This window comes from Lepisosteus platostomus, chromosome 19 (genome assembly GCF_059453375.1).
Source record: "Lepisosteus platostomus isolate fLepPlt1 chromosome 19, fLepPlt1.hap1, whole genome shotgun sequence".
NCBI classification, from domain to species: domain Eukaryota; kingdom Metazoa; phylum Chordata; class Actinopteri; order Semionotiformes; family Lepisosteidae; genus Lepisosteus; species Lepisosteus platostomus.
This window is the reverse complement of record NC_142629.1, coordinates 7,463,815-7,485,523: the sequence shown is the minus strand read 5'-3', so window position 1 is coordinate 7,485,523 and position 21,709 is coordinate 7,463,815. Positions and strand designations below refer to the sequence as shown.

Genomic DNA, 21,709 nt, shown 5'->3' with positions numbered 1-21,709 from the left:
GTGCCTTGAACAACAATTCTTGCGGTGTGTGAAGAACATGCAGTACGTCCTGAGTTCTTATGACTGACAAGTAGCACATAGCCTTAAAAACACTTTATTTTCCAACTTAAAATGTTTTTAACGAACAAAGTTACATTCATTCTCAAAGTCATTAACCTCGTTACGAGCCTAAATACTTAAAGTGTACAAACCTACAAACGATAGGACCAGATGTCCAGCTCTTTCACGTTTTCTGGAGCTTTTTGCAAGACAACTGATAGAGCTCCTCCTGTGCTTTAATAAGACGATCGAATCGAATCCCGCCCTCCTCTGAATTTACGGTGAGGTAAAGGTTATTTCACACAGCACACGTCAGGAATCTGAAGATTGCCTGAAGAACTGTTGTTGCAGACCAGGTGGTGTGTTATCAGACAATGACATTTCAGCGGCTACCTCTGCGCAGCGGTTGTGGAGACTGAGAAGTGTTTTGCGCTCGTCAGTTGCTGCACCTTGCTATAAAGCGGTGCGTGCCTGGATATTTATGAATGCAGATGTTTTCTTGCAACGCCATGCAAACTTCTTTCGAAGTGTCGCTAGACATGGAAATCTTAAACAGCACCATTTAATCCGGACTGCAAATAAAGATGTACAAGAGAATCAGAAAAGATTATACAGTGAAGCCTTGTACTGCATGCACTTAGCGTAGGGAAATCTTGTCAATGTTCTAGAGTTTCCTCTATTTCTGTCGCAGTTCAGCGTAATGGAAACTACCTGGAACCAGGTGAATGCCTCTCCCTTCACTAACTCCGCGGTCCCGTCTGCATCCTCGGTGGAATCGTCGGGCTCCTTCAATGAGATCCTCGTCACTTCCTTGCTTGGGACCATCCTGACCGTGATGTGCTTGGTTGGGGTGGTAGGCAATGTTTACACATTGGTCGTCATGAACATCTCAGTGAGGGTAACTGGCTCAATGTACGTTTACATTGTGAATTTAGCCCTGGCTGACTTGCTGTACCTGTCCACTATCCCCTTCGTTGTGTGCACCTATTTCGTCAAGGACTGGTATTTTGGGGACATCGGCTGCCGGATTCTCTTCAGCCTGGACTTCCTCACCATGCATGCCAGCATCTTCATCCTCACCATAATGAGCACTGAAAGGTACCTCGCCGTGGTGAAGCCTCTGGACACGTTTGGGAGATCCAGGCACTATCGAAGGACAGTTACCTGCGCCGTTTGGATGGTGTCTTTTCTGCTTGCCCTCCCTACTATGATTATGATCGATCTGAAGACGAATGTCCATAACGGGGTGGAGAAGCGCATGTGCCACCCGACTTGGCAGATCAAAGCCTATAAGGTGTACCTGACTGTCCTGTTCAACACCTGCATCTTGGCTCCGGGGATTGTCATAGGTTTTTTGTACATCCGTTTAGCCAGGACTTACTGGATGTCCCAGACCACCGTGTTCACCACGAAGGAAATGAATCGGTGCCCCAAACAGAAAGTTCTCTACATGATCTTCAGCATCGTTCTGACCTACTGGGCATGTTTCTTACCGTTTTGGTTGTGGCAGCTGCTAAGCATCTATTATTTTGGACATGGCAAGCTGTCCCACAAGACAATGGTTTATATCAATTTTATAGTGACCTGTCTGGCATACAGCAACAGTTGCATTAATCCATTCCTCTATACTTTGCTGACCAAGAACTACAAAGAGTACCTGAAGGGGCGACCGAAGAGCTGTGTGGGCTTTAAGAGGAAATTTAACCGGCACTCGTCGCAAAGGTCCGTGTCCTCCGGTAGTCATCCTTACACAGAGACACTGACTATCATGCACTTGAAAGGGGTTACAGACGCCTGCAACGTCTGAAAGTTCCCTCAACGGGTACGTGCTGATTTGTAATTGTAAATCAACCAGAAGATTAAGGGGTACCCCCACTTAAAACAGATCTGATGAATACATTCCTTCTTTGGGATAGAATTTAACTTAAAGAAACGAGACAGTTTTGCTCTTTAGATAACTTAGATAATATTGTTTTTGTACATACATAAAAACATTCTTCAATATGCTCGAAATAAGGCTAAGTCTACTGCAACACGCTATCGTGTACTGCAACTGAGAATTTAAGATGTTTATGGATGTTTATAATTCTTTATATAATAGCAAAGTAACTGTAAAAAATTCATCTCTTTAAAAACGATTAACAAATTAATCGTCTTTTAGTCTACCAAGATGCAATGGGCGATCATCCAAACAGATTCTTTTTTAACTGATTTAAGTCTTACTGAAATTTGTATTGAACGGGCGTAAAGTGAGTTTAAATTGCCAACATGAGCGATACACAAAGAGAGCTGTGGGATGGAATGAGAGAATGATTTGAGAAGAACAAAGGAAAATCTCGCCCGGTGTCATAATCCTGTAATGTTCATGTCATATTAAAATATACACAATTAATCAAAATAATTTAGTATAATAATTAAACCGTAATAGACTAGAATTCAAAAGACTACCATCAAAAACTCTTCTAAAGGTATCTAAGTAGAGATTCTGTAACTGGCAAACAGTATTAAAAAAATTTCATTCTATAAATTACCTTGGGTAATTATAGATTGTAATCAACTACAGAATCTTGACACTGCATAATACGATGCACGATGCGATTGAATGCTAATTACATTCGACGAGCGTTTCTATCCGATTTGTCGCTTGCTTTTGTAGATTTACTTTTAAAATCAAGTTGTCAGTGCATAGTTTCTTTGCGGAAGCTTAATAGAATCTTCCGTACTTCTTAACAGGATAGAGAATGAATTGAATTCATAAAGAACTAAATCGCAAATGTTGCCTTAAACCTCGCTGTGTGTTTCCACTGTTAGTCTAGATTACAGAGACTGATATACACGAATCTCTATTCCACCCCTGTCAAAAAGCAGAACCTTCTCACGTCTGTCTGTATCCTTAAGGAAATTATACAAAATAATTGTTGGGTCTTCTTCGGAATTGAAGTGAGCTGCATCTGTTTTTACGACAGTAGTAAATTGTTAGCCAATCACTTCTGTTTTTTTTTACAGTGGTAATCTTTTCCTATACCGTATAACGTTCAGTTCCATCTGGCCCGTTGACTACATTTTGAGCAAATTCCAGTGATAATGATCTTCTTTGAGGCTAGGAAAGGATGGCTGGAAATGTTCTCCTTAACTGTGACAAAACACAACTGAGAATCTTAAATTAAGCATAACTGGCACCTTGAAGCTATGGATCAACTGGACCTTACAGGCTCTCTGAGGTTAAAATGCAATCTAACATCACTGACCAGACATTGGAGGTCTGGAATCCATTGAATTTTTTTTCTTGAGAAGTATACAAGAAGTACTCTGCTCAAGAATGCATTCCTTAGAACTTTGTGTTCAAAAGACGAGGAAAGATTTCAAGTGTAAACAAAATTACAGGAATGCTCTCTGTGCAATAAAAGGGAAATTCTGCATTGTGTCCAGTTTTGTGGGTTCATGAAAATATGACACATGAGATATTACTTCAGGAACCAAGTAATAGCATCTGTAATATTGATATGCATCTCGTTCTCCAGATCTGGATGAGAAGAAAATAAAGAAGGAAAGAAAGACTGGATTCGACCTTATGTATGGGGCTTTATTCATTTTTCACTTAAAATAATTTCTAAATGTTTTAGCCTAGATATTGTAGGCTATACTGTAGGAAGACATCCATGAATTCAAGACATGTAAATCATTTTAGAAGACGTTTTAAGAAAACAGACATCAAACAACATGTGACCACTGGAGGGGAGAAAACTGTTTTCTGTGAAGAATGCCCATAAGGTCTAGTTTGTGTAAGAGGACAGTGTTCAAGGCACAAGTTCAGTTTTGGTTGAGTAATGTGAAATTCTGTACCTTAGCCCATTGTCCACCTTCAGGAAAAGATACAGTAGGTGAATGATACATGATTTCTTCTCAGCCATGACAGTATGGAAGAGAACATGATAAATAATTACTAGCATTTACATCCTATTTTTTAAATTTGAACTGTCAACAAATCTTTGTATTAAATTTTTCTTTGTGCCAAAAAACACACATTTTCTATTAATTATTAGTTTTATGATATACAGTCATTTTACAAAAGTCTGTCTTTTGGTAATGTTTCAAACTTAAAACATTACTTGTGATATATGCCATTAACGGTCTCTCCATTCCAAAACAGTCATATTTTCAAAATGGTTAATGTATAATTGTTTCAAATTAATGGTAACATAATGAAATTAATTCATTAACATTAAGAGGGTTAAACACTCTCAACTGAAAAGTAATAACAGTGAGGAACATTACAGTTTCAAACTGTTTTTAGCTTATACCATACTACCCAATCTATAGTCATAATTTATTTTGTGTACTGTATGTATACTGTATATATTTTGCAATATTAGCTATGCCAGTTTGTGCTTTTTTCTTAAGTTTAAAATTTAAATCCATTTAAACTCACAAGCCATCATTGCATCACAGGGCATTTGGTTGTTAAACAACGTTGCAGACTTAGACTTTCATTACCTGAGCGTTGATACAGTAGTTTACTGTACTGGTGACACTAATATATAATAATATATTAAACATATACTGAAGTACATTCAATTAAACATTATTTAACATCAGCGAAGTAATTACAATCTTATATATTTTGATAAATATATCTTTAGTTTCTGAAATGGTTTTCTGGTATACTTTGATAATCAACATTCCTAGTATTGTCACTTTGCTCTACATAATACAAACATCGGTTGCACAATAAAAATAATGGGATAAATCTTTTTATAAAAATAGAGATAATATGTTAGTCAGAGCTTGTCCCACAGATATGGTTATGTCACCTGTAAATATTTGTCCACAGCTTTAATGATAGCAATCATATTTCCAGGAAGATGCAGCTGGTGTGCCCATCCAATCTACTTATCATTATCAATTAAGTTAAAAATGCATCAGGCCTCATTTGGCTATGCTTTTGGCCAGGAGGAACCATTTGATGTCAATGACCCGGAGAATCTTGTTTTGCATACAAATTTTGAACCATAGACAAAAACAGGGTGTCTTTGTTTTCTAAAGAGACGGGAATCTATAACCACATCTAACAATCATAGTTCACCCCCTCAGTTAAATGCATTTTGTTTCTATGATTTCATAAAACAAAGATAGGTGTTGAGTTTCAGTGCATTAAGAACAGCTTTTCTTTGGAATTTGTATAATGCTCACCAGCATATTATGCATAGGTTAAAGTCATCATCGTAAGAGATATGTGGTATATAACTGTAGATACTGAATATTTCTGTTTCTGTGTACATTACCCTGTTCCAAAAATACAGCATCCTGTGGTGCATTAAGATCTTAAATACATGTAATCCACTTTGTGGACACCTAGGATTTGCAGGTAGTAGATGCTGTACAGTATGTAGTCCAGCTCCTAAATATTTGAAGTGCTAACACAAATACGCAATGACATCAGTGGAAGACATTTCGGCAACATTCGCAGAGGTAGTCACCCACTGAATGTAGAAATCTGTTTTTGGTCATTGCTTGACAATCAGTATCACTAGAGCCTCTAGTACACATTTTTATCTAAGTGTAAATTGAACAATAAAAAGTCCTAATTAAACAGTGATGCTCTTCATCATCTTGTCCTGCACATACTGTACCGGGACATATAGTCATTTATTCTAATTGATTGTAAAACTCCTTAACATGCTGTTTATTTACAACAAATCGGATGAGAAGCTTTTTCCTGTGAATGATAGGTTTACCGGACCTAACCGCTTGTTTTGAAGTGCTACAGGGTTTTTTGAAAATTAATGGGCATCCCCTGCAGTTCTTAAATCACACTGAGAAACGTTGGCAGTTTATCAATGACGCCATTAGCCAGCGCTTTTACAAAGCTTGTGATAAAAGATGACCTTCACATGCACTTTGTTTGTTAGGATAACGAGTGTTGATCTTGAAAACCGTGTTAACTCTGTTAAGTAATATTCACTTTTTTGCAACATTGTAAAAAGGTGAAACAGTGGTGAAAGATAATAATAATAATAACATGTTCCAAAATTCATCAGACGTTGTGACAATAAGGTCATGATGTTGTTCAGTTGACGTCACATATGTACTGTTTATTTAATTAATTTCCCACTATGGATCATTGTTAAGCTTAGGAAACAAAAATCTTCATTTAAATTCTGAAGTCCCGTTTTACAATAAACAAAAGCAACCACAATACCTGTTTTAATTTTTGTGTTCTATATTAAATATTAATCATCTCATTTATCATGTTTCAGAACTTAAAAATAACCAAAAGATTTATACATAAGACAGAGTAACCTCATGGGAATTCTTAACTGTCCGAGCACAGAAACTTGTTTCTCTGTTAATAAATGCATCCTCAGTGCTTCTGCTATAAATATATGAGTTGACAGAGGAATTTTGGAATTGTATAAAACCCCATTCATTTTCATTGCAAACCTGGTTTTGTTATTCTTTGTTTATCCTTTAGTTTAATTATACAATACTTTTTGTCTATTTCTAAATTGTATTTGTGCTTATTTATTGTAATGAATGTGACATTTGAGCAAAAACAATGCTGAATTTATTGTATTATTGCACCTGTTTACAGCATGAGGGATTATTTTGTAGTTTTGAATACTGTTGCTCAGAATTACGCTGTATTTGTACTGCTTATTTTCAATAAATGGATTTGTTTGTGCTGTACATATGTTTTAAGAAGTTATATTTGTGGTCCTGTTGGTGGAATAACTAGTGTGAATTGTACAGTGGATTGTGGTCTTCTACACAATATGTTCTGTAGAATAGGGAGTCACTGTTAAGAACAGTTTTTACTGTAAAGAGAGATTAAAGAATCAAAACAGAGTGAAACATAACTTGTTTTCTCTAACCCTTTTCTCACAATGTTTACACTATTTTGAGCTGTGCGTGCTGAAGTTGCATAGAATTGGCACACCTGAAATGTGGTGCAAGCTGAAGTTTTTATATGAAGCCCTCTGGGACTCTGAACTATGAAGAGAAGCATTTCAAGAATGAGAGCAGCTCATATCAACTCATAAATGCAAAATACATGTTAAAAAAATTGTTGTCACCAAATTATCAAACCTTACAATGTTCGCAGGAGAGAAATCGATTTAAAGTAAGACCTTGCTAACAACACCTCTGTATATCTTTAGTGGTCTGTTTGCTTTTGGACAAGGAATTGTTCTGTGGAGGATGTGCTAGAGATGATCAGCTACACACACTAAACTTGGTTCATTATTTGTTAGGAAATCAAATTACTCTCTTAAATGTTGATTCTACTGTATGTAACCAGTGTGGCATGAGAATCAATTAAGAGGAAGTGGATAGGACTGTTACCAGCACAGTAAACCTCTTCAGCTACGGGTTTGTTAACAGAGCAATTTTAATAAATATAACACGAAAAACTGATTATGCTTTTCTTCCACAAGAGGACTGAATGGATGGGCCATGAAAGACTACACTTCCAAAAGACACCATATCCACATTTCTGCAAGCCATGAGTACATAACCAAAGACAATTAATGTAATTTACTATTCTGTCAAACCTAAAGAGTCACCTTTGACACATAAACCTGCATATATTTTTGAAGCATGATATTAGATGAAACTACAATTAGCATAATTGTTCTTATTCATTTGAGATTTTAATATTGACTCAGATGTCAGATGCATTTTTACATGTAATTACTAGTTGTTGGTAGATGACTACAGTGTTCCTGTATTTCTCTAATTATTTTGTAGCCGTGCCAGTTTTTAAACCCGTATCTTTCATGGGTGCTTATATCATGACAAATCATAGCAATTCTTTTTTTTTAACTGTAAGAGGGATTTTGCAGTGAGACTTTTATTGCTAAACAAGTGGGACTACGTGGATTTGGTGACAGGCAGGGATGTAAATCCTGCATTGTAGTTGCTTGCATCAGCAGTTTTAAATCCAAAATCATCCTGAACAAAACGGCAAAGGTAGAAAAACTGTGCAAGTGTATACATATTTTATTTTTTTACTTTAACAAAATCTCACATACCATTCATGTTACTAAGCAATCAATATTCATGAGCATTCTGCTAGAACCCTAATCACTGTGGTAAATTCATAGCCCTGCTGGGTCAATCTGTAATTAAATGTCAGGTATCTATGATGATTGCTTTGTTTACCTGATGTCCATGAACACCAGCTGGGAAAATAGGCATGAAATAAATAATTGTAAACAGGTGACTACCAAAGTAAATCTGACCCAGTGTTTCGGATCCTTTCCAAAAATTTACAGGTCACAGAGTTTAACAAAAGAGGTCCTCTGGATTTTCGTTTTTCAAAGGCATGTTTGGATCTTTAATAGTATGATACCAGAGATCACGAATCAGCAAATACCTGATAGAATATAAAAATGGAAAGAAGAATTACACGAATAGTTAATTGTAACGATCCACCCAGGTGACTACTTCCCAATGTTGGTTGGTTTACAGCAAACAAGTATACGCGGTAAGTCGGTTTAAGAACAGTATTCTCGAGAATTTGGTAAAAGAAGCAGGCATTTATTAAATTAACAAGGAGCTTGAACACCATATACAGTATCAACTGATTTGAATTACTCCACAAAATAACCACTCACTCTTCGCTCAAAAAAATAGTCCAAGTTAGAGCAGATGCATTTTTTTCCTTCAGCTTTCCACAAAGAAAAACGAACTTAATATATATATATATTTACAAAAAGAATCCAATACTTAGGAGCATTTCACATTTCTTGGTCGTGTCGATGTTAATTGCAGATCCTCCGTAACCATTTTCCAAAAAGTGAATAGAAACGGCGTCCTCGTTCGTGTTCAAGGTTAAAAACTCCCATAAGTGTTTAAAATATTATATACCTCGAATTTCAAGTCGGAGGAATCGAAAGTTCCTTCTCTATAGTCAAGCTTGTCTACCAGCACAGAAACGTGGTTTAATAAATCTGAAAACAAAGTACTGGTCTGTCTTCCGGGCTCTTACCGTCCTGGGCTTTGTTTTCTGGCTTCTTCGCTCTGCGTTTCTTGACAGGTAGCTGCCTGAGCTTTAGTAGCCGGATCGTTATGATATAAACACTTTATAAAGTCTATTACATTACATATGTAATGCACATTACAGAGTACATTTTAAGTATAGAGTTTTTCCGAAATGTGTTAAATTTTCTTTTTAACACAAACAGTAGTATCTGACTGCAGCTGGCCCAATAGGTTCGGTCTGCCGTGTTTACTAGTCTTTTTCTAGCCACTGCAGGAAGGTGATAAATATGTTCTCCATAAACCTCACAGCAGCAGGAAGGTATTTGTGCAGGTCAGAGCATGTCCTCCACCACATGAATGTCTTAAGATTGTTTTTCACTGTTGTAAACTGGCTCCATTCTGTTTCATCCTCTTTTTTTTTTTCCTTTCAGAAAGGTGATAATGGTACCTTAGTGCCATGCTGCTGTGTGCTGTGCTTTCTCAAAGCCTTTTATGATCTGGACAGAGAAATATTTTTCATGTATTCATTTTTTTTTGTCTTTTTGTTCCATTAAAGTAAAAGCCAGCTATTGAAATCAACATTTCTCCTGTGATGGAATGGCCTGTTGACGTTAGCTCAAAGGTTGATGTGGCTGTGCTCCTTAGCTGCTTCTGTCTTTCAAACCCTCTCTTTCTAACCAGGTCAGTTTTCAGATTATTTCTTTTGATGCAATTGAAATCCGCATAATATGCTTGTTACAAATGTGTTTTAAGGTGGGCACTGTCTTTGATAATATATAATCAAAGACTGGACTTGGAAGATGCATCAAACTTGATAGTTTAATAGCATGAAAAAACAGTCTCCACAGTCTTCTTTCAAGTTGCTGTTTATTGTGGACGTGTTTTGCTTCCTACTTCACAGAATTAGCATTGGCTTCTTTAAAAAAAGCAAAATACATAACCAGAGGAAGCTGCCATTATTTAAATTTTCACTAAGGCGTTTTAGGCCTAGATGAAGTCAAACCAAATGTGATATTTAGTGCCAGGTTCTTGCTTCTTCCTCTACCTGTTACAAAGCAAAATAAGATAAGATCACTTTATTAGCCATATACAATTTCTTGCATTAGGAATTTGTCTTTTTGCCTACCCCAGCTTGCTCTCCATGAGACACATAGGCACAGAGACAGGAAGAGAGAAGCTTGGGGTCAGAGCACAGGATCAGCCCTTTTATATGGCACCCCTGGAGCAGCTGGGGTTAAGGGCCTTGCTCAGGGGTCCAACAGAGTAGGATTCCTCTGCCAGCCGCGGGATACAAACCAGCAGCCTTCCAGCCACAGGCACAGATCCTTAGCCACAGAGCCACCGCTCCGCCCCAAAATATGGCTTGTAAATGATAGAGATAGGTCGAATACACACATCTGAAGGCGGGGTGATAAAAAATGCAAGAAGACTTAATGTCAGCTGGCTTTAAAAATCACAGAAATCATAAATCATAGAAAACACTGCTTCCTTTTGTGGGTTGTAGGTCTTATTCAAGGGAATATTGATCAGAGCCAGCACCCATGTGAACAGAGGGCATCGGTGGAGTTAAGTTAGATGACGTGGGATTTATATTTTGTCGTTCCTTGTTTGCTCATTCTGTTTCATCAGCCTTCAAAACACTTGACAAGATGAACGTGTTTTTGCATGATAAATCAAGTGCTAAGGACCATTAAGGTAATGATGAGAAACAAAAAAGATGTATTCGAATTGTGAAGTAGGTTTCAGACTTCTGTGAGCTTGGAATTTTTCATTCCAAGAGAGTTCATTAAGAATTAGTTTATTTCTATTATTACTAACTTTGCATCCTGCTGTGTATGCAAACTCTATAAAAACATGAGAGCTAAGCATATACTCACAATTTTAATATAGTGAAGAACTACATTTAGTTATTACTGAAACACAAAGGAACAGAACATTAATATTGAGTGACGACAGAAAAACACTGAAGACTGCAAAATGTACTACATAAAACCCTTTTCCATTTTAAGATGCTAAAAAAACAAACACAGTGTGTTAAAACATCATATGTTAAAATTAATATAAGAAACAATATATTGCTATGTTACATTGATAACTAGCTACTTAATGTCTAGCAAAAATTCTTTAAAATCAGATGAAGATGACCCTTATGGTAAATATGAAGCAGCTTTTATTTCCTCAGCAGGTGAGTACACTGCTGATTGAAGGCCCATCAGCATAAACAAGTTACTGTGTAAATCTCACCCCAATCTGCCACACTCACTTGGCTGCTTAATAAAGTATGGAGAGGGAAGAGAAGGAGGCATGAAAGGAACTCACGATCATTTGTCATTTAATTTGTCAAGAGCCAATATGATCATTTGTGAGTTCTTTCTAATGCTCATCGTAGCCTCGAACCTCCTGAGCACTATCTCATTCATGTACTGAGAGGATGCATGGATTAACTAATGTGCTATGTTGTTCATTTTAATGTTGTTCATATACACATTTTAATTTTCTGGTGCAAAGTTACAAGTAAATGTTAATAATAATGAAATCCCTATTGAATCCATATTGAGGGATTTGGAAAGTTCTATTGCTTCTGCAATCTTCTTTTTCCCCGTTCACATCCAGGGCAGATGTAAATCCTAAAACAACATGTATGTTGTAATCCCTTTCAGAGTGCCCCTTTGATTTGTTAAACCCACACAATTGTTCCAACAGCAGTGTAACCATCTTGTATTCTGATCTTGTCGGATCTCAGAATCTGCACAGGGCTGGGCCTGCTCAGTGCAGGGATTGGCAATATCCAGTGAAAACCAGGTTGCTGCTATAAGCAGATCTTAGTTTTGAAGAGTACAGCAATAATCATTAGTCCTGAATTTAGTGCACATCTCTTTTTTAAAGACAACACAATAATAAATAAGGTTCAAAATATGTCGGTGCTGCTTTGCAAATTCTTGGTAAAGTCTCCCTTTTCCAAAATAACCTTATCACAAGCATTTCTTCCCGGTGTTGACCTGATTCAATTTAATATTACAACAATTTAATATTACAACACTCTTAAATGCTAATTTATACTTCCTGTCTTCACCTTAAGTGTGTGTGGCTCACCAGTAGTTTCCAGGATGTGATGATTGTTCTGCTGATCCACAGGTGGATGAGACGCATTTCTCTCTGCTACTGCAGGTGGAAGCATCTGTCAGAGACAAGAGATCCAGAGTAGGTTACCCTCATTCACATTCATGCCATTCCTTAGGCAAGCAAATAGGAAATGGTGTATTTAGCATTATTGGACCAGTGCAGTGTGCATGAAAACCTAAAGCAAAGTGTAAATATAAAAATTACTTTCAACCTCTCGAGGGTAATGTTATCTTGAACAAAAGCTCTCGTAACCAGCACCATGCCAGCAGTAATGAAAAACACAATCAATTAAAGAATATTATATTTTTAACACACACTGTTGGAAATTGATCTTGCTCAATCAATCGTGTTTGACTGCGTAGCTTATTGGGTCAAATCTTATATTGTTTATCATTTCGTTAGAAAAAATAATATAAAGGAATTGATGGCGAAGCGGAAGACCAAGGTTTGAGTGCATGAGAATGTGTATTTGTGCCCAGAAAAATATCAAAACACACGCATTAAAACAAACAGCTGCTGATTCTTTCATGAGGCTTTTAAAAGTCAATCACAGCTGGTCTTCTGTGCCAAACTACTGAGAGAACATTGATTTTTTTTGGGTGACCCACATATTTTGCAATACAAAGGGCTACAAAACACTTTGATAATTCAAATTGCTCAAAGTCACATAATATTAGAATGATGGTTCTGAGGTTTTTTTCAATTCTGTTCCTCACCCCAAAATTACAAATTACAATTAAAAGTAAAAATAGATATAAAAGGGGGACATGATTCAAACCCCCACTGTCCTACCTGTCTTTGTACCCCCCAGCTTGGAAGACAAGAAGTGCAGAGAAATGAATAGATCTGGAGTATTTTTAGTTGCAAACAAGCCTGATTGCCCAATGTACGTCACTGTTTCCCTTCTACAGTATGTAAACACTCAGAAAGCACTTCAAGACAAGGATGTGATTTTGCTGCTAGAATCGTTGTTATAAAACTCAGGCTAGTTGTCATGGGAGCTAGCTATCACAGCCATTTAATATACACTCCTAAAAGATCTTTGGTGTTCCTCCGGGCCCCAGCATCACTGTGATACCATTTGAAACTGCTGCTAAAGATTAGTGCACATCATTGAAACCATGATCTTAAACAGGCTGAACCTTTCCCGTAAAATGTTGAACCTTCTTTGATTACCAATTTGTGCTGTGTCTATATTTTGAAATTCAGCTTTTATGTGGTGTTTACCCCAGAGACATTCATAGGATTCTCAGTCAGCAAATTGCAAATGAGCTCCATTGGGTTGTGATAGCATTACAAGAGTATGGAAATTAAAATAGGAAGGTCATAGGAAGGACTCAGGTGGCACAGTGGTTGGCTTTGCTGCCTTGTAGCACTGGGGCCCTAGGTTCCTGTGGTGCTATTTGGGTAGAGTTTGTATGTTCTCCCTGTTTTCACATAGGTTTCCTTAATATGCTCTGGTTTCCTCCCACAATCCAAAAACATACTGGTAGATGAATTGGCTTCGGGGAAAATTGGCCATGGTGTGAGTGTGTCTGTATCTGCATGTCTGCCCTGCATCCCATCCAGCGTGTTCCCTGCCTCACACCTGTGGCTTGCTGGGATAGATGCCGACTCCCCTGCAACCCTGAATTGCAAGAAGTGGTAAGAAAATGATGGATACAACGGACCCAATGCAAAAGTCACAGACTGAACTAGGACTTCCAATCTTTTGCTTAATCATATCACACATATTCGTTTCTTCACAGTTAGCTGTTCAGTCCTGCTTGAATCCTATTCTGGTGTACAGATTTCAAATTCGGTATAGCAATGAAAGAGTTTAGGACTTGGCAGGGCCTGACAAACGATTAATTACTGGACTACTTGCAGTAATGGCCACAGGGAAATTAAGGGAATAAAAGTCTGGTTGTAACACGGTTCTCACTGTTTTAGCCCTTTCTCCACTTGCCACGAAATCTGGCTGTAAACGTTTACAAGGAATATTTTTCCATTAACATAATTTTCAGCCTGAAAGTAATTACAGTTAAAGCTCTGAAGAAGTTGCTGATGGAAGAAAGGAATAAGAAAAAGCACAGAGACGTTTTTGCAGATGTTCCTTCTAGTCACGTTTTCCACAAGTGTTTTGCTCCTTGAGAGTTTCTTTCCTTCTAGTAGGTAAATTGGATTCACCTGTCAGCTGCAGAGCTTGTCAAGATTCTCTAATTGAAATGGGGGTAGAAAATGCCCCCCCAAAAAATGAAGAGAGTGGACCTCTACATCTTGTCAGATTTAATTTCTCGTCACAAAGCCGAGAGACCTGTGCAGCTGTGGCTTCCTCTTTAAGGCTGTTATCTTGTATCAATGGCGAGCAATTGCCTGACCTACTTTCAGAGAAAAATGGGTGGAAACGTGAATGAGATTTACAATTCTATAGGGTGATTGGCTGGCAACTGTTAAACTGGGAAACTTTAATCTAGCTTTGACGGAACAACAGCAGCACACAAGTTGTGGAATTTCCTTTCTTGGCTAACCAAGGGTTACGCTACATCAAATGGTAATCTGTATTCTTTCATGCTCTTTAGCATTGTTGTTGTGGTGCATGTGATCTAATACATACGAGTGCAGACCCCTTTAAGTAAGATAGATAGCTTTGTAAATACATGGTGTTTGAACTGCATATTTTTCACTCCTGGCACAAGAAATAGCTCTGTGCCGGATAAGGTGCAGGCTTTGAAAATTGACTGTGGTCACTATGGTAATTAAAGTTCCAATGGGAAATGAAACATTTTGAACCCGCCACCATCTAGTTGCTAAATGTGTATTTAGTATCCTCATTATAAAAAAGTAAGGGGTAAAAGCATATTCCAGGAACAATGTCGGCTTCATTGGGGAATATACACAAAAACCCCAGGAAACAATAAAAAACTAGCAATAGATCCGGTTTTACATAATATATTTTAGTATTAATATCTTCATAATATCACTGCATTTAAGGACACAATTACTTAGAGAAAAACATTAATGTTGAGCCAGTGACACATTCGTGGTTAACATGGATCCATAAATTAATTGAGTATGCACTACATGCTCATGTATCTGTTTATCTCTGCACTTAGATTAATAATGTATTGGAGAACAGTTGGCCAATACCAAAAGCTTATGCACATTGCAACCCTGTCAATTTTCTCTAGCGAGAAATACTTTTTCCTGAATGTGACAGTTACATTTCTACACCTCCCACCATGTGTAACAGAAGTATAATGGATCAAAGTCAGATATGCAGTTTGATCAGCAGTTTAAGTAAGAATTGGTACAGGGTGAGTGCATTCTATTGATAAGTAAGGTCTGGAAAATGACAGCATGATCATTAGTAGACTTACATAGTAATTTCACTTGTCATACTCAACCACCTTGAGCTGTAACTATTGGCTGTTACTCTATTTTTTTTTCAGAGAAACCTCAACATGTCAGATCTTTCTTTTCTATGTACTCTAGCCATTTTTAACAACCTTTCAAAATCTGGGATGAATTCAAGCAGTGTTATTATAAGTGGTAGCATCGTAAAACTAATGAAATATACAGCAAAAAAATGAAAATGTCAAATATAATGCAACAAACAAGAACAAATTAGAAGTACTGTAGTAGGTTGAAAGGCCAAAGCTGAATTGTGGTCTCCTAATTTACTTTCTCCACGAGTTCAAAAGGTTTCAGACATCTACAGTAATTACAGTACCACACTTTGTTCTTTTTTGCACAGAGTTAGAAGTATTAAATTCTTATACCACAAACTCTTCATAGCTGTGGAAAAATACAATGAATTCATCTCTTTATTTATCTTGTTCCAGAGTCACCATTCCTTATTCCGGAGAGCTACTGTACTATCCAGTTTGGGGATTGAATTAGCCATTCAATTTGCCATTCTTTAAAAAAACAGGTTTCTAAAGGTTTGAGTGGCAAATTAATGAAACAAGCATGTAATCTGTTTACTTAAGAGAAGTCAGGTCCATGAGGGTTGAAGAGTGCTTAGATTTGAGTTGTTAATGATCATTAAATTCAATTAAATGTAAATGATCATTAAATTAAAGGATTTTACAGTTATACAAGCACCTGTTTACTTGATCACAATGGATTTTAAGAAATTAGTGCTTTCATTATGGCTTACAAAACCTATTGGAAAGCAGCTCTCCCAGACCAGGTTGGGAGATCCCTGATGTAGATATTGTATACAGTATAAAGCATCTACTTGGACAGCACAAAGGCAGACTTTTTTTCTTTTTAGTGAAGAAAAGAACAAACATTTTATAGTCAAAAATTGAGTTTTCATTAAATCAAATGGAAATTGTATCTCCCAGTGTTGTCAGCAGCTGGAAGACAGTCAGTGGGCCTTACCTACGGTAGATACATGGTTTTTCTCAAACCCAGGCAGATATTTGCTTGGCTGTGGTTTATTTCAAATGGGTTAAGACAAAAACTGTCATTCCTATTATAATTGAGTATTACTTCTTACAAAGAAAGAGTATCATTTTCCCTTCAAATGCTGCATGCCAAAAATGTAAAAAGCTGCATTGATTAGGAGCCGTGATCCACTATGAGAACAGTGGGTAAACATAATTGGACTGCTTCTTACTAAGCTGAAATATTTTGCCACAATTCAGTAATGCAAACATTAATTACATGGGTGGACAATCTTAATCCTGGAGGACCTGTGAGCCTGCAGGCTTTCATTCCAACTCAGCTCTCAAGAGGTGCAATCCACTCATTATTGGACTAACGGGACCAATTTTACAGTTTTTTTCCATGTATTTAGGTGCTGATGCTTTGAAGAGACCCTGCAGACTCACCAGGACTCCAGGACTAGAAGCTGGGGAAATTGCTTTAGTTCACATAATCACGGTACATACAGTACATTGCTGTACATACATCACTGTAACTGATCCATCCATCTTCTAACCACTTTATCCAATACATGGTCATGGGGGAGCTGGAGCCTGTTCCAGCAAGCACCAGGTGCAAGGGGGATATACCCTGGACTGGATGCCAGTCTATAACAGAGAAGACACACAGACACAAACACTGACATGCACACACTCACACCAGTGCTAATTTTCCCCCAAACCATTTAACTTACAGTCTTTAGACTGTGGGAGAAAAAGCTTGAGCACCCAGGGGAAACCCATCTGAACATTGAAAGAACTTACAAACTCCACACAGATGGCATCCCAGGAATTGAACCCAGCTCCCCAGTGGTAGGAGGCAGTAGTGCTAACTACTGTACTATTGTACTGCCTGTTGTAACTGATGAGTTCTTTAAAAGTATCTTTCCCGTCAACTTTGATTGTTCCCCCAACAACAGACACCCGAAGAAGGCTCCACAGTCAAAATGTTGTGTCTCTTTTCTTTTCAGCAGGGAATAAACCTGTTCCTGTTCCTTTGCAGCCTGCACATGCTGATGCAACTCCTTACTTGAACTTCAACAAAATTCATAAGGTATTAGTTACAAAGCAATATTACATAACATGTCAATTGTTGGTATAGTGCTTTATATGAATATTATTTAGGAAAAAAACAGACAGAACTTCAATATTAATTCTAGAAGTTGTCACTTTATATTCAATTCAATTCAATTTATTTTTTATAGCACTTTTCACAACAAGGTTGCTCCAAGGCACTTAACAAAGCAAGCGACCATACGTGTTGTGAATACAGAACAGAAAAGACCAGAAGACAACAGAGGAGAGGAACCAAAAATATCTTAGTAAGGAGAGAAAAAACCTCTAGGGGTCCAAGGTCAACTGGCTGCCCAACCCCTTTGTGCATGCTGGCATTATACAATTTAAAAAAGGAATAAATGAATAAGGGTATTAATCCATCCATCATGTCTTCTGAGTGTCAGCAACCTCCTCCTAAACGATGGCTATATCCATGATGTCCCTCTTGGATCCATAGCGGTGATGCAGCATCCAACTCAGATGGTGCCCAGCCCGGGCGCCATCCGGACATGTGGGGAGGAGAATAGGATAGTTTGGTCAGAACAGATGTATCTACCTGGTGGGCCAACACAGAGACACACAATGGCATGTACAACAGCAACAGCAGCCAAGATTTTTTTGTAAGATCACTTTATTAACCATATACAATTTCTAGCATTAGAAATTTGTCTTTTTGCATACCCCCGCTTGCTCTCCATGAGATACAGAGATGGGGAGAGAGAAGCTGGGGGTCAGATCGCAGGGTCTGCCATTTATACAGCATGCCTGGAGCAACTGGGGTTAAGGGCCTTGCTTAGGAGCCCAATGGAGTGGGATTCCTTTGCCGGCTGTGGGATTTGAACTGGCAACCTTCCAGCCACAAGCACAGAGCCACCGCTCTGCCCCATGTAAGATGTAAGGCGTGAGTAGGCAAGGCTGAAGTAATAGGTTTTCAGTCTGGATTTGAATACTGAGATTGACTCGGCATCCCGAACTATTTTTTGATTAATGCGTGGAATATGAAGAAGACCTGCATTCTGTGATCTAAGCAGGTGACTTATATGGTATACATTAATAAGTTCCATTAGATAGACAGGTGCCTGACCCCTGAGAGCCTTATACTGTAAGTAAGTAGACGTCCACCCTGTACCTGACAGGAAGCCAATGAAGAGAGCCAAGTATAGGAGTTATATGGTCGTACTTTATGCTACCTAATAGTAGGGCATTGCAATAGTCTTACCTGCTGTATACAAGAGCATGTCTTAATTTCACTGTGTCTTGAGTGGAGAGAAACAACCTTAGTTTTGCAATATTTCTTAACTGTAGGAAGCATGTTTTCGATACTGTTTTAACATGAGAGTTAAAAGAGAGGCTTGTGTCTAATATGATGCCTAGGTTACATGCTGAGTCTTTGAGGCAAATATTTAAATCCTCTGAGTTCCTACCAAAATCCTATTAGTATTGTTGTCTCCAAACAACAGAACCTCAGTTTTATCATAGTTGAGTAACAAAAAGTTTTCCCACATCCAAGTCTTTACTTCATTAATGCAATTAACTAAAGTGAAAATAGACAAGTTGTCGATAATTACGTAATGTATATTTGAGTGTCATCAGCATGTGAATGAAAGTTGTTATTATTATACATGGGTGCTATTTTATATCACAAATAAGAAATGTCCCAAAAAGTTTGGCAAGAATTAGAAGGGCAAGGATAAGGGAAGATTCAAGGAGATAGTCTTTAAAAGTCAAGGAGATTTTCGTAGAATGCTTGAAGAGATTGATTTCCATACTCTACACTTAGTAAATGAAAAATGTGCATAATAAAAAACCCCAAGATAAATAAAGGTCACTCTCCTTTCCCATCACAAAAATACATTCACTTCCTTGGAAAAAAAAAATCTTGTGCCTATGTCTTCATTAGCATACTTAAAACAGATGTATTTGTTGTATGTGTGTTAAACAGCTTGACACACTGTTACTGAAACAATTATACTAATTCCTTATTCTATAGAGCTACAGAGGCTTTAGTTTTTTTTTCTACCTTAGCTCTAAATGACTTAAGTGCTCTGCATTATAATTGTTTCAAGTCTTTAATCATCAAGTGTTTAGGCATTAAGCAAGGATTAAAGTCCTCTTCAAACCACAATGAGCTGTCACTCTATAGGACCAGGTGTGTGGATCACTGCCTCATAACCAGATTTTAAAAATGCAGGCAGTTTACAAATTTTGTTTACAAATTCCAGTGATGTGTTACCCTATTGGTATGTGGTGTGAAGACAAGTGTGTCCTGCACTATTGTAAAACATGCACCTGCTCAGCCAGGCTTGCAGCGGTCAGTCAAAAAAAGCCTTGTAAGGACTTTTAAAATGCATATTGTGCTTTTGGACATTTGTTTTCTCACTTGTGATGTGGAAGTATATAATGTTAACTTGCAGAAGGGCAAGAGCAAAGAGGAAAAAAGAGAAATATAGCCTCAGGAAACACAAGGTTCCAATTCAGAGTTTTATAGTTACTGAGCCATTCAAAGAATGTGTCTTCAAAGTGTATATGGGAAACCATAAATACTGTTCTCATTGGAAGTAAAACATGTGAAACTAATGCTTACTGCCGCGCTTTAAAATGTTTTTACACTTCACAATTAATGGTATCAGTGTTTGCCAACAGAAATAGCTCACAATTAATTGCCTGTGAACATTCCTAATCTGCATTACCAATCATTATCACAACAAATACTGAAAAGATTTTCATGGTACATCATGATATTTTAACTGGGAAAATAATTTCGTTAGCAGTTTTTCTGCAATAATTTAGCTAAAATGAGAACGATTCATTCTAACAACAATGTTGCAAGCATTTTTCTGAATATTAGTGTGTCAAAAAAGTGACAATCTGCAAGTACCTCGAAGAGTTTGTTGGATCCCCAGAGCCACCAGCGTGCCCACACGCCAGCACAAGACAGGTAGATCACAAAATTGCCGTTTTTAGTCTATCTTGCTACTTGCAACCACACAAAAAGTATCACTGTATACTCTCGGAAGATAAAAAAATTAGCAACCAATGCTGAAGAAGCTAAAAAAGAAATTAAAAAAATTCCAAGGAGCACTCCTTACGGGCTTCACAGTACCATCTCGCACCAGCAACCACTTGGCTGCTGCACACCCACACAAAAAATCCCCTACGATTTTCCTGAATCAGCTCAGTCCAGCCATCTCAGTCTGCATGCTTCCTTCTGCTGTACCAAGGAAGCTAGAAGCCTCCATCCATCTTGAAAGTTCCAAACCAACATGGTCCTTTAGAGCTCCCTTACCTTGGCTGCTTGCAAGAAGAAATGAGTAAGGGGGGGGAGAGTGCCAGCTCTGATCTCCACTGGCTAGGCTTTTTATAGACATTTCTGGCGAGAGCTCTAGGACTTGAATGTAGGGATGAGAATGTGCAGGTGATCACAGAGATAGCCCAGGAGCTACATGAGGCCCACGTCTGCAAACAGATTGCCTGGGATCGTGGTGTTTTGTCTTTCCTCGCTCTCTCCTTTGTTTCTTCTGTGTCCATCTGTTTCAGGTCTGCTCCTCAAGTGGCTCAGCAGCACCACGAGCCTCACCTGTCTTCTCCGTCTGTGTGGAGATTGATGGGCGTCTAGTCAATCACTAGGCACTAGGGTGGCAGAAGACCTAAAAGAGAGAGAGGAAAGCAGACACAAAAGAGAACAAAACACATTATACCCAGCAAAACACTGGCCATTAGATGTCTAACTTAAGTAAAAGTCTCTGTCCAATTCCCAATTCTGTGATGCTAGCAGTGGTAAGCACAAGGGAAACAATTTAAGGTTGAATATAGGCAGGGTATTATTTTGTGTACGCTTAGACAACACACCACCTGTCAGCTTCTGTTTGTTTTGGCTATGTAAATCCTCCAGTGGAAAGCAATTAAGGCATGGTTCCTATTGCAAGTGCTTTTGGTTGAGAAGTAGGTGGCACTCTTTCATCTCAAATGGGAAATGAAATCCTCTGCCTGCCACAGTGTAACTGTAGCAGGGCTGTAGCAGATTTTTAAAGTTCAGCTTGTTATAGGGTGTACTGGATGGAAATGGCCACGTTCTATCTCAAAAGGGGCAGTGGCTT

The 21,709-nt window shown here is 38.0% G+C and overlaps 1 protein-coding gene across 2 annotated transcripts; it reads left to right on the top strand.

Annotated features, from left to right (window-relative positions):
• The first annotated feature begins 228 nt into the window (after positions 1-228).
• uts2r5 (urotensin-2 receptor 5) lies at positions 229-6,726 on the top strand. Of its 2 annotated transcripts, none has more exons than XM_088612684.1 (2): positions 229-1,861; positions 3,561-6,726. In XM_088612684.1, exon 1 carries the CDS (start codon positions 740-742, stop codon positions 1,844-1,846), a length of 1,107 nt encoding a protein of 368 aa, XP_088468810.1. In that variant the 5' UTR covers positions 229-739; the 3' UTR covers positions 1,847-1,861; positions 3,561-6,726. The 2 variants fall into 2 exon arrangements, with proteins under 2 accessions (XP_088468810.1, XP_088468809.1); XM_088612683.1 differs by having other exon boundaries at positions 3,046-6,726.
• Positions 6,727-21,709: the final 14,983 nt, after the last annotated feature.